At 44.8% G+C, this 14,558-nt stretch overlaps 2 protein-coding genes across 2 annotated transcripts; one reads left to right on the forward strand and one right to left on the reverse strand.

The window, feature by feature from the left end:
* Positions 1-2: 2 nt before the first annotated feature.
* On the reverse strand, positions 3-2,628 carry LOC135395058 (nucleolar protein 14-like). Its single transcript, XM_064626254.1, has one exon. It carries the CDS (start codon positions 2,582-2,584, stop codon positions 152-154), a length of 2,433 nt encoding a protein of 810 aa, XP_064482324.1. The 5' UTR covers positions 2,585-2,628; the 3' UTR covers positions 3-151.
* Positions 2,629-2,800: 172 nt separating this feature from the next.
* LOC135395059 (SWI/SNF-related matrix-associated actin-dependent regulator of chromatin subfamily A member 5-like) lies at positions 2,801-12,989 on the forward strand. Its single transcript, XM_064626255.1, has 12 exons — positions 2,801-2,990; positions 5,447-5,524; positions 5,805-5,977; positions 6,045-6,426; positions 6,480-6,635; positions 6,693-6,824; positions 7,721-8,036; positions 8,574-8,785; positions 8,859-9,144; positions 9,492-10,576; positions 12,423-12,542; positions 12,787-12,989. Exons 1-12 carry the CDS (start codon positions 2,910-2,912, stop codon positions 12,844-12,846), a joined length of 3,081 nt encoding a protein of 1,026 aa, XP_064482325.1. The 5' UTR covers positions 2,801-2,909; the 3' UTR covers positions 12,847-12,989.
* Positions 12,990-14,558: the final 1,569 nt, after the last annotated feature.

The raw sequence follows: 14,558 nt of genomic DNA on the forward strand, positions 1-14,558 counted from the left end.
TATGAACATAATCGCGTTTTAATGGGTAACCACGCAAAGTACAAGGTGAACAACGCATAACATGGCAACCCGGGCATTTGCTTTTTTGCTGTTTTTCCGCAGAAACTATCGACGCACGCATAACCACTCTTACAAAAAGGACACACTGAGGCTAAAAATTCTTTTTTCGCTTAATAGCATTATAATCGCCTTCCTGATTTGCAAGATCCCTGTAGATCTGCTTCACTTTCCTGGCCCTCTCTGCATCTTTCTCCATCTGCTCATTGAGCTGGTGCTGAGCCAGGAAGTGATTATCCCTCCTCACTTCCCTCATGGCTCCCTTCAGTTCTCTCTTGTACTTCTGTCCGAGCCTTTTCATTTCCACCTTCTTCTTGCCTCCTGTGAAGTGCTTTCGACCATCAAACTTATCCTGAAACCTTGGCTCCAGTAACACCTTCATGGGTGGAGCTTTCTTCTCTGGCTTTAATGGCTTACGCTCCACTTTCCTGTTCAGTATCTCCATTGTTTCTTCCATGGCCCGTTTTACACTTTCAGGGTAGTGTTCCACGGTAATTTTCTTGCAAGCTATCAACATGTTGGAGGCAACTTCGTTGAACGACGGCAAACCTGACCATGTCCTTGCGCAAGTGCAAACCAATTTCAATGCGGCATAGACTATTTTGACTCTGAATTCGTCGGTCATTGTTACATCGTCGTCTATCAAGCTCTTCAGTGTCAATTTAAGTCTCTCATTTTGTCCTCCGAATGACGTTTTGACGTTGAGCTGGTCTCGCTTGAGGAGCCGAATCAGGAAGTAACAGAGTTCTGGCACAAATCGTTTCGAGTAGGACACGTACTCGCAGAAGACATTTGCGACGAAGAGACCGCGGACAAAGTCAGCTGCTCGCTTGAGTGCACAGTGTGTTAGCATCTGGCTCGCACTGATCATGGCAAGTGTCACCACCTGGTGGGAAAAGTCTGACGTTGAGTAGCACTGTCCGGCAAGCTTTAGGAAGACCAAACTGCTGAACCCTGGGAAGGCTACACTGAATAAAGACCCTTTATTGAGCGCCTTCCGAAGCTCCTCTTCCTTCTCAGAAATGACATCGAGTAGATAACGTCCGCAGGTTGTGGGAGACAGCTGAACGATCCTGTAGATGTGCGGAATGAGACGGTCCACCATGCGCACGTTGGAATCTGCGACGTCATTGAGGTACTGGAGTAGGATTACGAAGAATACTTCAAATTTGTGCTTGTAATATTCTTTGTTCTGATTCCCCTCAATGATCTTTTTGAGGATTGCATCTTGTTCTTCTACAGTTTTTCCTCCTATGAGTGCCGTAAATTCTTCTTCCGTTCCGGGGATGTCGACTAGTAGAGGAGGAGCAATCATTCCTGCTAGTTGAGCAAGTCTGTGAGAGAGGTCCTTTTGAGGTCCTTCCTCCTCTCCCGCTTCACTTTCCTCAGGCAACTCATCAACCCTGTCCTCTACTCCTTCACTAGCAGCCTCCTCCTCTACTTCTTCACCAGCAGCCTCCTCCACTTCTTCACCAGAGCTTAGATCTGAGTAGGAGTCTTCCTCTTCATCCTGGTCTTCATCATCATCCTCTCCTTCATCTTCTTCCTCTTTCACATGTCCCTCATCTTCCTCATCAGAAACATCCTCTTCCGCTGATTGCTTAGTCACAGGTTCCAGCTGGTAGAAACCATCATTCAAATCATCAGCGGAAATGTGGGTGCTGCGCCCTTCCTTCTGGCTCTGGGCTCGCTTCTGCCGTTCCTTCTCCAACTTTTCCAATTTTTTTTTCTCTTCCTTCGCTACTTCCTCCACTGACTTCACTTTTTCCGCGGCTCTCCCCGCAAGAGGTTCAAACCTAAGTTGCTTCACGAGCACGTCATAATCATCCACATGTTCATCCTCGTCTTCTCTCCTCTGGTTGGCAGGTTTCACAGTACTAACTAAGTTTCTACACTCTTTCCACTCCGTGTCAAGCTTTTCGATGAGCGTGAAATTCTCATCCTTCTCGGCTTGCCGTTCGTACTTGAGCTTCTTGGACTGCGCGATCAGCTCCTCGATAGCCTGCTTTCTAGACTTAGCTGCGTTACTGTTTGGATCAGCTTTGGTGAGAAAGCCGCCGAAGTTTGCTTTCTCAGCAAATTCTTTTCCCATCTCCTCGTACAAGTCTTCGTCGTCACTTCGTGGGTCATCGTGTGATTGCATCTCAAGGACAGCCTTGCCAAGATGTGTCAATTCCTCGTCATCGTTGAGACTGTACACGTTTTTCTTATGAGCCACTTTTCGTTCCATTGCTAGACGAGCGACAATTTTATCATCGGGATTCATCGAGGCGTCCAACTCCCCGATCCTCTTATCCACAAACGTATTAGACTTGTTTCTGTTTATGTATTCTTTAAGAAGGGACTCCTTCCTCTTCTGTACTGCCTTGTTTCTGGAAACTCCAGGAAGACCACGATCATTTTTGGATTTTCTGCCGAGTACATTATGCTTTTGCTTGTTCACCCGTATCTCAAACGGATTTGTTGCGGCAGGCTTCGTAATTCTTTGCGAGGAAATTTGCTCGCACGATTTACCTTTTGGCTTCATTTTCGCATGTCGTCGTCGCACATGTGGATTTGTTTTCTCATCACCTGGGAACGAGAGTGTACACGTAATGAGTGTTCTCTGTTCCAAGAATACCTCGTTTGTCGCCTTAACAGTGAAGATTTATTCGTCGAATTTTGTTTAAAATTTAATAATTTACAGTAATCTGTTATCTCCCTCGACTCAACGAGATTCAACGTGAGGACTGTTTGGTGGTGGTGTGTTGGGATCGAGGCTATTGACGAGCCGGGCGCCATTGATTGTATCTGGCCGCATCGTTTCATGTGTTTCTCATTATTGTGATTGTAAATATTCAACTGGCGTAGCAATGGAGCAAGAAGCTGAAATTCAAGATCCCGTAGAAGAAGAGGAGGAGGAAGAAGATAGCACAGAGAGCACTAAAGAATCTGTAAGTGATACACGCACTTCACAAAGTATGCCGGGACAGCCGCATGATGACAACTGACGAGATAATTTGTGTTAACTTACGTTCATCGAAAGATGTGAATGATTCCTTGCTGTGGGAGGCGCTGATGAATTCGACCATACATAAATGTGTACAGTGTCAACTTTGACTCGTTCATGTAAATTGGCGCAATTTTATGTTTTATTTTATTTTTGTTTTTCCCGCCATTCCTCGTCTATGCCATGTTCCGCGAAAGTCAGCGTGAGGGAAAACGGCTCTTGTTGAATGGGAGGCCCACATTGTTGAGTCTATTCTGTAGTGAACGAGTGTAAAGGTGTAATGTGGGCTACGTGGATATGGTGTAGCAGATGCCAAAGTTGAATGTTTTGTGCTTTCGAAGGACGTTTGACGACATTTCGTCAACCTCCGACCTTCAGATAATTGCTTGGATGTTGATAAGTTTCCTATTCGTTGTTCGTTGCTTTGTCTCATCGCGTTCGCGTGGTATTCATCTCACCTGCTCCAATACCATTGTTGTTGCCCTATGTAGCTTTGCCAAGTCTGCTCCGGCTGTCCCTCCAAACGGATCTCGAAAACGGTCCAGAATATCGAAAAACCTCCCTACATTGAATTTTCCTGAGAAACCACGTTATCACGGTAACACTTCATAAAGGTATTGAGGCGCATACCTTCGCCAAATAGAGTTTAGCAAAAGCAGCCGTTGCGCACCTCAGTTAGCGACAAGAGGCACATGTAATATATTTATGTGCAAAATGAAAATGCCCATTCAAACAAGAAAACTACGTAAATAAAACGACAGTTATAAATGAACACAGGACATCTAGACGAATGGCAGGGTGCCGTGTGTGATATAATCTTGAATGTCGTTTCCTTGATCTGGCAAGATGCTTGCTGTACAGTCGGGCTCTGTTGTCTGTAGAGCCAATTATGCCATGGTCCTAATGACGCTCAGCACATTTTCCAGTAGTTCCTGTCCCAATCAATACTTATTGCTTATTTTGCTCGAGAATTAGTACTTTAGCTGTTTCAATAGCGTGACACTGTGCACAAATTTTTTGCAGACACTGAGACCCTAACACTCCTCCACATATGTGTCAGAAAGGAAAGGCACCCTTACTGGTACTGTTAATTTTCATTGCAAAGTACGATGACTGCACATTTAGTTCCCGGGCTAATATTTTTCTGAGCTAATGCGTGCACGTGCTAGCTAGAAGGTGCAGCAGACAGCAGCTCTCACAACCTACCCTCAAAGAGAAAAAACTAGGGAAAGCGAATGGAATCTTTACGTGGATATGTGCGCGCAACAGACAACATTTATTCGAAAATATAAGTTGTACATGGTTTCTTTCAACAGCTAAAATGGTTTTGACGAATGTTACTCACGCTTGTAACTTGCAAGTCACTATAAGAACTATGCTTCTTCTATTTACTACATACTATTTACTTATGTGCTTCAGTTTGAGAGTTAATTTAGTTTTAATTCCTCAGCTTTATTTAATAAATTTCTCTAAATGATACAGTAAAGGATTGTAGTAATTTGGGTCTTGGAGTACCCGAATTATTGCTGTTTCTGTTTCACTACTCTGAGCGTGCGATATCTGTTTCTGTTACCAGCTATTTTTCCGGTATAATATCATCGCTGTTACCTTTTCCTGTTTTTCATGCATGGATCAAGGTCTCCTCTGTATGAACAACCTGTTCTTCACTTGGGTGCACTATTTTGTCCATCCCTTTTCTTGTGCCAGATTCTTCCAGAAGCACCCGGAATTGTTATGTGTCTCACTTATTCGATCAGAGAAATAACAGATCTTCTCCGAATAGTTTATGGAAGACTTACCGATACACTTTTATTCCTATTCCTCTGTCGGTTTAGCTTCTCGATATAATAATTCCCGCACTTCAATACAAACTTTCTGTGGCTTTGAAATCTAGTTTGCATCCTGGATAGTAAATTTTGGAAGATGGAAGATGTCAGTCGATTAAGTGATCACCCGTTATGCTTGAGAATCTGACACTACGGTAAATTAAAAGGTATATACACTAGTAACCTTGCAATTGCAAAAATAACGTAAAAAGCATAATTTTTATAAATGTGTCACGGCACTGCATGAGCGGAGTTACTTCGATAATGCCGTGCTTGGAACCAACACTAAATAACATTTCTTTGCATTTTGTCAGATCTTATCAGTTTCCTTTTTTAATCTAACAATTGCCCTTCGTATAATCAGACGGGCTCGGGTAGGGAACAACGGCTGGATTTTCTTCAGTCGGGTATGATTTTATCAATCTAGGCTTCTGCGGTGCTCTAATATGTTGCTATATGTGCGCAAATACTACAGAGACTTACGGCTTTTTAAATTAGAGCAGTTTCGTTACGCACTATTATGGCACAGATTATTTGTATAACCATATTTTAGTATAATGTCACGTCCTTTCAGACGCCAGATAGCACGGAGACACCCCCGGTGCCTGGGACCAGAGGTGGAGGTGATTCATCCGAATATGACACCAAACTGGTCAGTACTGCACCATTTTTTACACTCCCATCACATCCGAACAAATTTCCAGCAGACCACCCTCACGAAACAAACAAAACAACAAACCCACGTGGGTAGCATAGTAGATAAAAATAAGTCTCTGAATGGGGTTCACCCAGTGTCCCCACTCTTGTAGCCCCCATCCAGGACCACCTATTGAATATGGAGATAACCATGTTAGGCACCCTCAAGGTTGTTAATGCATAAGCAGATGGGAAAAGGTCTATTACGGTTGACAAGAAAGCACATTGACCCGCAGGACTTGGACCGTGGCAAGCGCTTCGACTACCTGCTTCAGCAGACGGAAATTTTTGCGCATTTCATGACTACCAGCAGCGCAGCAAAAGGCGTCACGTCACCACTCAAGCTCAAACCTGGTCGGCCCAAGCTCAAGAAGAATGATGAAAAGGCAAAACTTGCAGCTATGGGAGAGTAAGTTCCTCTCGGGGTTAAATCGAATGAAATTAAATGGAATTGAACCTTCTTCTCTTCTTTCCAGTCTTCGCCATCGCATGACAGAACAGGAGGAGGACGAGGAACTCATGTCCGACAGCCGACGGAAGGAAATTGTGTTGACCAGGTTTGAAGAATCTCCCTCCTACATCAAAGGAGGACAGTTGCGTGACTATCAAGTGCGAGGCCTCAACTGGATGATCTCCCTCTACGAGCATGGCATCAACGGAATCCTTGCGGATGAAATGGGTCTGGGAAAGACCCTGCAAACAATCTCGCTTCTGGGTTACATGAAGCACTACCGCAACATTAATGGGCCTCACATGGTCATCGTCCCCAAGTCCACCCTGGCCAACTGGATGAGTGAATTTAATAGGTGGTGCCCTTCTCTGCGCAGCGTCTGCTTGATTGGAGACCAAGAAACAAGGGTGAGTGATGTGTGTTTGAACCATCTAGAGGTGTCACACTCTTATGTGTTTAGGCGGCATTGATCCGCGACACGCTGATGCCCGGCGAATGGGACGTCTGCGTCACATCCTACGAAATGGTCATCCGAGAAAAAGCTGTCCTCAAGAAGTTCAATTGGCGCTACCTGGTCATTGATGAAGCGCACAGGATCAAAAATGAAAAGTCAAAGGTGCTCCATTTAACTACCTAGTCAGTATAGTCACTTACTGTCGTCTGGTTCTTTCAGCTGTCCGAAATTGTGCGAGAGTTCAAGACCACTAACCGTCTGCTGCTGACGGGAACACCCCTGCAGAACAACCTGCATGAGCTGTGGGCGCTGCTCAACTTTCTTCTTCCTGATGTCTTCAACTCTTCCGAGGTGCATTCAAGGTTTCATGTTCTACTATAGTGTTGCTAGCTCCAGTTGTCTTAAAGGAGCATGGAAGGTGCTTGGAACATATATTCTTCTAGCATGGGATATGAACACATTACCTTCAGGAACCGTCATGCAAAGCATTTCGTTCGAGATTTACCAAATTTTCGGAGAAATTAGTTCATAAGAATGCATGAGACGATCTCTCTCATGCTACTCCCGTGTCGTGCGTCAAGTCTGTTGTCACTTTTTATTTGCTGCCTAGAATCGTAGGATGGGCATCGAGAAATGCAACTTCAAAAGAAAAAAGAAGGCTCACTATTGGCTGTGACTGGAACCCCATGGGAGGAGACCAGCAAGATTGAAAGCTCTCTTTAGCACCAGGATTACACGCTGTTGTCAACTAATACATATCCAAGGAGCTTCTAGTCCTAATTTCTGTGTCTCTTTTTTTTTTTTTAGTCCTTCATGCTCCTTTAATGAAGCGAGGGAATGACGTTGTTTTGCATTACTCTGCATTTATATCTCAGTCTAATGGGAACAATCACAAAACATGCATTGGAACTGCTCAAATGAGTTCAAGAAATATGCTCGCTTACAAATACGTGCACTATTGCCAAATTGATCTGGTACAGATTCATTGTGGTGACACAATTTCAACTAGCATGGATGTAAACCTCACTCATTTTCTGAGAGCATCTCCAGTAGGGAAGTTTGAGGTTGAGGTAGTCCAAGACCTGACTAGGATGGATGCCACATGCGTTATTTTTTGCTTAATAACCCGCGCTATTTGCAGTGCATTCTGCTGGAACCAGAACCGTAAAAATTGCGGTCTTGTTGCTCTTACATTGAAAGACCTTCCCAATGGGCTCTTTCTCATATTTTTGTCTTCATTATTATAGGACTTTGATGCATGGTTCAACACCAACAACTGCTTGGACGACACAAACCTAGTAGAACGACTGCACGCTGTCTTACGGCCTTTCCTACTGCGTCGGCTCAAGTCCGAAGTGGAGAAGCGTCTTCTGCCAAAGAAAGAAGTGAAGGTGTACGTTGGTCTCTCAAAGATGCAGCGTGAGTGGTACACAAAGTGTCTGCTCAAGGACATTGATGTTGTCAACGGTGCCGGAAAGGTGGACAAGATGCGTCTGCTCAACATCCTCATGCAGCTGCGCAAGTGCTGCAACCACCCATACCTCTTCGACGGTGCCGAGCCTGGTACGGTTTCTTTCATGATAAGAGTTTTTGCCCCGACTGCTCCGCTAAGGCGCGTGGTGTTGCAGAATAATTATGCACATATTTCTCTGTGTTTGTGAAACGTTACGCCATTTATTTGATATTCCGTCAGTGTGGAAGAGTACACCGGTCAATTATTACTGGGGAATTGCGGTATGCTAATTTCATCTGATGTTTAGTCCTGACCAAAGTGCAACTATTCAAAACTGCAGATTGAGTAACACTCAACATACAAGGACAGACCTGCACTGTTAGCGCACTAACAACAATAACTTTTTATTAGGACTAGTACATGCTTTTATACAACAAAAGTCGTTGTTAGTGCGCTAACTGTGTGTGTGTGTGTGGTTGTTTAGTGAACACTACTTAATCTGCAGTATGTACCAAAAAGCCCAGTCAGATGTTTTAAGTAACTACCAGAAAGCCTAATGTTTGTCGCTGGATGACATAACATGGAGATATATGAGATGTGTGAGACTGCATGCCGAGTGTATCTAGAAATATAATGTTCACACGCAGGCCCCCCGTACACAACGGACGAACACATTGTGTACAACTGTGGCAAGATGGTGATTTTGGACAAGCTGTTGCCCAAACTGAAGAGCCAAGGTTCGCGAGTGCTCATTTTCTCCCAGATGACCCGCATGCTGGACATCCTGGAAGATTATTGCCTCTGGCGTCGCTACGGTTACTGTCGCCTCGACGGGCAAACCCCGCATGAGGAGAGAACGGCGAGTCTCTCTCTCTCTTTTTTAAAAATCTTTCCCCCTCCAGTTGCTAATTTCTCTTCTCTTTTAAATTCAGCTTTCAATCAACGAATACAACAGACCAGGCAGCGAGAAGTTCCTGTTCATGCTGTCGACCCGCGCAGGAGGCCTGGGAATCAATTTGGCCACCGCGGACGTCGTCATACTCTTCGACTCGGACTGGAATCCGCAAGTGGACCTCCAGGCCATGGACCGCGCTCACCGTATTGGGCAGACCAAGGCCGTGCGAGTCTTCAGACTTATCACGGAGAACACGGTAGAAGAACGTATCGTGGAGCGGGCTGAGGTGAAGCTGCGGCTGGATACGGTGGTCATTCAGCAGGGTAGGTTCTGCATTTACGACGTTGTGGAAGATGTTGTGCAAGTAGTGAATTGTTGATTTATTTATTTTGAGCTTGGATCGTTGGTTGTGCTAGCGGGCTCTACTTCCTACAACGAACCGCAACGTTTGGTGATCTTGATGCCAGTCCCAATGCAAAAGATGAGATACCGAGGCTGGTCTAAAGCGATCCTTTGTAAGCGCTTGAGCGCAGCAGAAAAACGTGTAACATTTCTCTCTTTGTGGCTTTGGTGGGTGCTCAGATTCTTGCAATTTGGTGCATTTGTTAACAGTTACTTCTAGGAAAATTGGTTGTTTGAATTTTAGAGAGTAACGAATGTCTATTTTTAGGTCGGCTAGTGGATGCCCAAGCCAAACTAGGCAAAGAAGAAATGTTGGGCATGATTCGTCACGGTGCTGACCACATCTTTGCTTCGAAGGACAGCGAGATCACAGACGAAGACATCGACGCCATTTTGGAGAAGGGCGAGAGGAAGACGGAAGAACTCAAGAACAAATTAGAATCTCTCGGAGAGGGATCGCTACGGAACTTCACCCTGGATACTCCGCAAGAGTCCGTGTACAAGTTCGAGGGTCAGGATTATCGAGAGAAGCAGAAGAGCGGTGGACTGAACTGGATTGAACCCCCAAAGCGGGAGCGCAAAGCCAACTATGCGGTTGACGCGTATTTCAGGGAGGCCCTGCGCGTGAGCGAGCCCAAAGCGCCTAAGGCACCTAGGCCGCCCAAACAGCCAAACATCCAGGACTTCCAGTTCTTTCCACCACGTCTTTTCGAGCTGCTGGACAAGGAGATCTACTACTACCGCAAAACAATCGGATACAAAGTGCCCAAGAACCCAGACCTCGGTGCCGACGCTTCCAGGATCCAGCGCGAGGAACAGGCAAAGATCGACGACTCCGAACCGCTCTCAGAGGATGAACTCGCCGAGAAGGAAAAGCTGTTGACGGAGGGCTTCACCAACTGGGCGCGTAGGGATTTCAACCAGTTCATCAAGGCGAATGAAAAGTACGGCCGAGACGACATTGAGAGCATCGCGAGAGAGGTTGAAGGAAAGACACCCGAGGAAGTGATGGAGTACTCGGCAGTCTTTTGGGAACGCTGCCACGAGTTGCAGGACATTGAACGTCTAATGGCTCAGATCGAGAAGGGGGAGGCGAGGATCCAGCGGAGGGCTTCCATCAAGAGAGCGCTGGATGCCAAGATGGCACGCTATCGGGCGCCCTTCCACCAGCTGCGCATAGCATATGGGACGAACAAGGGGAAGAACTACACGGAGGAAGAGGACAGGTTCTTGGTCTGCATGCTGCATAAGCTTGGATTTGACAGGGAAAACGTATACGATGAACTGCGTGCGGCCATTAGGCAGGCCCCACAGTTCCGCTTTGATTGGTTCATCAAGTCTCGCACAGCTGCTGTAAGTACATCTCTCTATATTGTCTCCTTTTACGCAAAGATAAGTTTACTGTGGTTGGTCACATCTTGCTTACAGAATGTCTAATGTACGGTGGAACCTCGCTTAAAAGGGAACTTGTTTGTTTTTGCGTTTATGTGGATGCGTTCCCAATAATCGGAAGCTAAATTTATGCAACTCCGTGTAAGAGAAACAAAACATGTGTTCTTTCCTCCACGGATGCACTTTTTTTGTAGCTCAATGAGTGAAGTGTTTTAACGAAGTTCTTTCGAAAAGCAGCAATTTTTATGTCTTTGACCGCTTTTTGTAAACTTTGTTTTCTACAGAAAATATGAGGTGTATACAGCTCGCACACTTCTGGAAACAATCCGAGACAGTTTAATACACTACAGCGCATTTCCTCAGTAAATATCTTCGTGTCTTCAGGTCCCATATACAGTGGAATTTCGACGTTAGGAATCTCTTGGGACGATGGAAAATATTCGTATCATCTGAAATCTGAATCGAAAGAGTTAAACCAAATATAAAAATTGAGGCAAAAAAATAGACAGTGACTGTTCATTTTCCGTTACTCTTTGTGAAAGAGGTCGATCGAACGCTTTTGCGTCTTCGTTTTTGGCCAATACTGCCAAAATTCGCGAGAGGATCCAATGGGTCCAGCATGTGCGACGTCACGCAGCTTCGGGCTTTATTGTTGCGATGGAGGCGAAAAAGATCGAAACAGAAATAAGGGGATGAGGTTCAGGGCCGTGTATCCCTTTGGTCTTATCTCCTCCACCACCAAAAGGAGAGTCATTGCTTGCATTGCGTAACATGATGCAAGGAAGTTCGCAGTGAGGATGGCGAGAATCTTCCTCCTCAAAAGCAGGAGAGCATGACAGGCACGCTCGCGTGACCTCCTCGGCTCCGTAAAGGCAAGATAACACGTTTCTGTCGTCCGACTTGTAATACATTGGAAGGATAGGCATTACGGCCGGGACCGGAAAATAATTCGTATCATCCGTGATCGTATCGTCGGGATTTTACTGTAAAGAAATTTCACTGTAGCTTACAGTTTTGTTTGGCTTTGCTTCCTCCAAGAGCCAGTGCTTTTGCGTAGTCGTATAATTATTGGAAAGTATAATAATATATTGGAAATATAAATTTACATAGAGTTTCAGACTTGACACGCTTTGTGTGTTGAGTTGGATGGAACCAGATTGTGTTCATAAGAACTGTGAATAGGAATGCCATAGCCGATTCGAAGGTTATTTGAAGTACAGTAGACCCTCGTTGTAGCGAAGTCAATGGGACAAAAAAAAAGGCAGTATGAGCGGTAATTTTACCGTAACGGGAGTGCAGCATATACTATGAGCTACGTGACAGTTTGCATTTTTGGTGGGTCACAGGATAGCAGAGATTGGGAAGCACTGACTTAAGGGGAATGGGTGTGGTCCGTGTACACACATCGCTACCGAACGTAAGCGACTTCATATTCGCTGTCCCTACGGGCCTCTCGCTTCATACTATCTGGAATCTCGTCGTACTATCTCACTCAGAAAACTTGGAGTAATCTGGCTCGATATGCGTACGTTTCGATCTGGACAGGGCAAAGCTAACGAAGCTATAACTGGAAAAGTGGTCTTGTGCTAACGGGGGTATACTGTAGCTTTTTATCTTTTAACACGATGGATTTTTTTTTACATTCATTCTGCATATTCTGAGAAACCCATTCTGCAAAAACCCGGACAGACAGTCTCGAACAGAGATTGTTTCTGATTCTGCTTCAAATATTGGTGGCTTCTATATTGCTGAGGGGGCTAGTTTCATGCTCTGTTTAACGAAGTGCCTTCCTGCACATTGATTCCAGGAGCTGCAGCGACGGTGCAACACTCTTATCACCTTGATTGAACGTGAAAACCAGGAGCTGGAAGAGAAGGAAAAGGCGGAAAGGAAACGCAGGGGAGGGGGACGTGCGACCACGCCCAAGGTTTGTTCTCCGTTTATCCCCCAGGATTTTTCTTTCTTTCCTTCTTTCCACTGCACAGCCTTTGTAGATTTATCATATGTCTGTCCTTTATAAAACTGTACAACTGTGCAGCCCACAGTTCAGTAGAACTGTGAGACAAGCAGGCTGGCACTTGCAGTGCTTTGGTTATCTGGAGTGTCGTTTAAAAGACATGAAAGAGCATCGATGACCACCTGTGGGGTCTAATTGATTTCTTTTTCTTTAGGGAAAACGAAAGCTGGATGGAACTCCAGATAGTCGTAAAAAGAAGAAAGTGAAACAGTAATTGGGGTGATGCCACGCCAGGCCTCACTGTACATAGTACTGTATGTACTACGGAGATTCAGTCACACATATTTATTGTATTCCATGGCATGAAACAGGCAAGCATGTATTGCGACTCATTCCATTAAAGATAAACAAAATGAAGTGTGTTCGAGAATTGCCCGATGAAGCTTCTAGCACTGGATGCTGCTGTTCTGGAAGCACTTCTGCTGTAGCATAAGTTTATAAGCATAGTGTAGCTTAGTAAAGCACCCGTAAGCTTTTGGATGAGTGATAAGCGATAGACAATGTGAGAAAATCCCAGAGTGCTCAGCGCAGCTTTGAACTGTTTGAATTCGTGTTAATGGAAAGAAGGTCTCCAAACTGTTTCGATTTCTCTTAAATCAAACAACTCAGGGAAAAGGTGCTGACGCCAGGATTCAAACCTGGGGCTTCTGATTTGCGGTCAGATATAATAGTAATAATAATAATAATTTTTATTTTACCAATCCACTCTGTGGGAGGAACAGGCAAAAAGCTACAAGCAAGTAGCTTGACGAGCCCTGATTCCCTTACCACTTGACAATGAGCGACAGTTTAACAAAGAATTAACACATTCAGCACACGTACATATCCCGACAAAAGTTTACGGAACACTAGAGCAACATATATTTCTTGATCGGAGCGACGCCCTAGCAGCGAACTGGTGTGGACGCACCTACTGAGAGGTGCATAGAGTACCCTGTCACCCGTTTGTAGGTCTATCTGCTCCTGTTTGCAGCATTGGAATTGCTCCGATGGCTGTTTATACCACTCCCGTTTTCCGTAAACTTTTGTCGGGACACGTACAAAATGTAGTAATAAAGTCGGGTACAAAAATGACACGATTCATAATGTTGCAGAAACGGACAGGACCGGTTTTAATCGAGATGCATCAACTTGATTAAACGCAGTGAGAGTGATTCCACGAGTATGTTGTTTTGTAGATGCGGCGTTAGAGACGCAGATGCGAGTTAATGAGGCTTAGTAGTTTTTGCGATAGTCACGGTGACCCATAGTTGGTCCTAGAGCGTAGGATCGTGTAACACTCGGTGCGGTGCGTACAAGTTAGGATTAGGTGGTGATATGGCTAAGTGAAGAAAGATTGCGTTATTTTGTGTGACAGCTGCGATAGGCACGCACCAGGCGATAGTTATACATATTTGCGATTTTAATTATATTGAATCTTTGAAACAGGTTGTAAGTAGTGGTTATTGTTGTCCTAGTTTGCACTTTTAACATGCGGTCGCGCACCTCCGGAGTTAGAGAAACCATATGTTGAAATATCGTCACGTCCTACTCCTGGATTATCGCAGCCATTGCATGCGACCATATTTCTATTGTACAGGGTGTTCTTTCTTTTTTTTTTTAATACAGATTTTACCATAAAAAACTATAAGGGCTATAGACATCCTGTTTTCACTTCTGTCATCTCTGGGCTGGCGGATGTTCTTGGCCATCTGTTGCTCAACCGTCGAATGACTAATTACCTAAAAATTGTTAATTAACTTTTTAATTATAAAAGCTACGAAGTTGTCCCAATGCGAACATCTTTTCCTTTCGGTCACCCGATATCGTACCTGTTTCCAGAATAAAAATCCGTTCGGTAGATCGTCGGCAAAAAAATTCGTGAAGGAATTGTTTATTGCGTATCTTCAGAGACGCGTCTTTCCTTCACCCCCCAACGTGAGACGG

Source organism: Ornithodoros turicata, chromosome 5 (genome assembly GCF_037126465.1).
Source record: "Ornithodoros turicata isolate Travis chromosome 5, ASM3712646v1, whole genome shotgun sequence".
In the NCBI taxonomy this organism is placed as follows: domain Eukaryota; kingdom Metazoa; phylum Arthropoda; class Arachnida; order Ixodida; family Argasidae; genus Ornithodoros; species Ornithodoros turicata.

Coding starts and splice junctions, on each gene's coding strand:
- LOC135395058 (XM_064626254.1), bottom strand. CDS start 2,584: ATGAAGCCAAAAGGTAAATCGTGCGAGCAAATTTCCTCGCAAAGAATT.
- LOC135395059 (XM_064626255.1), top strand. CDS start 2,910: ATGGAGCAAGAAGCTGAAATTCAAGATCCCGTAGAAGAAGAGGAGGAG. Junction 6,825..7,720: donor ATGTCTTCAACTCTTCCGAG/GTGCATTCAAGG, acceptor TCATTATTATAG/GACTTTGATGCATGGTTCAA. Junction 8,037..8,573: donor CTTCGACGGTGCCGAGCCTG/GTACGGTTTCTT, acceptor GTTCACACGCAG/GCCCCCCGTACACAACGGAC.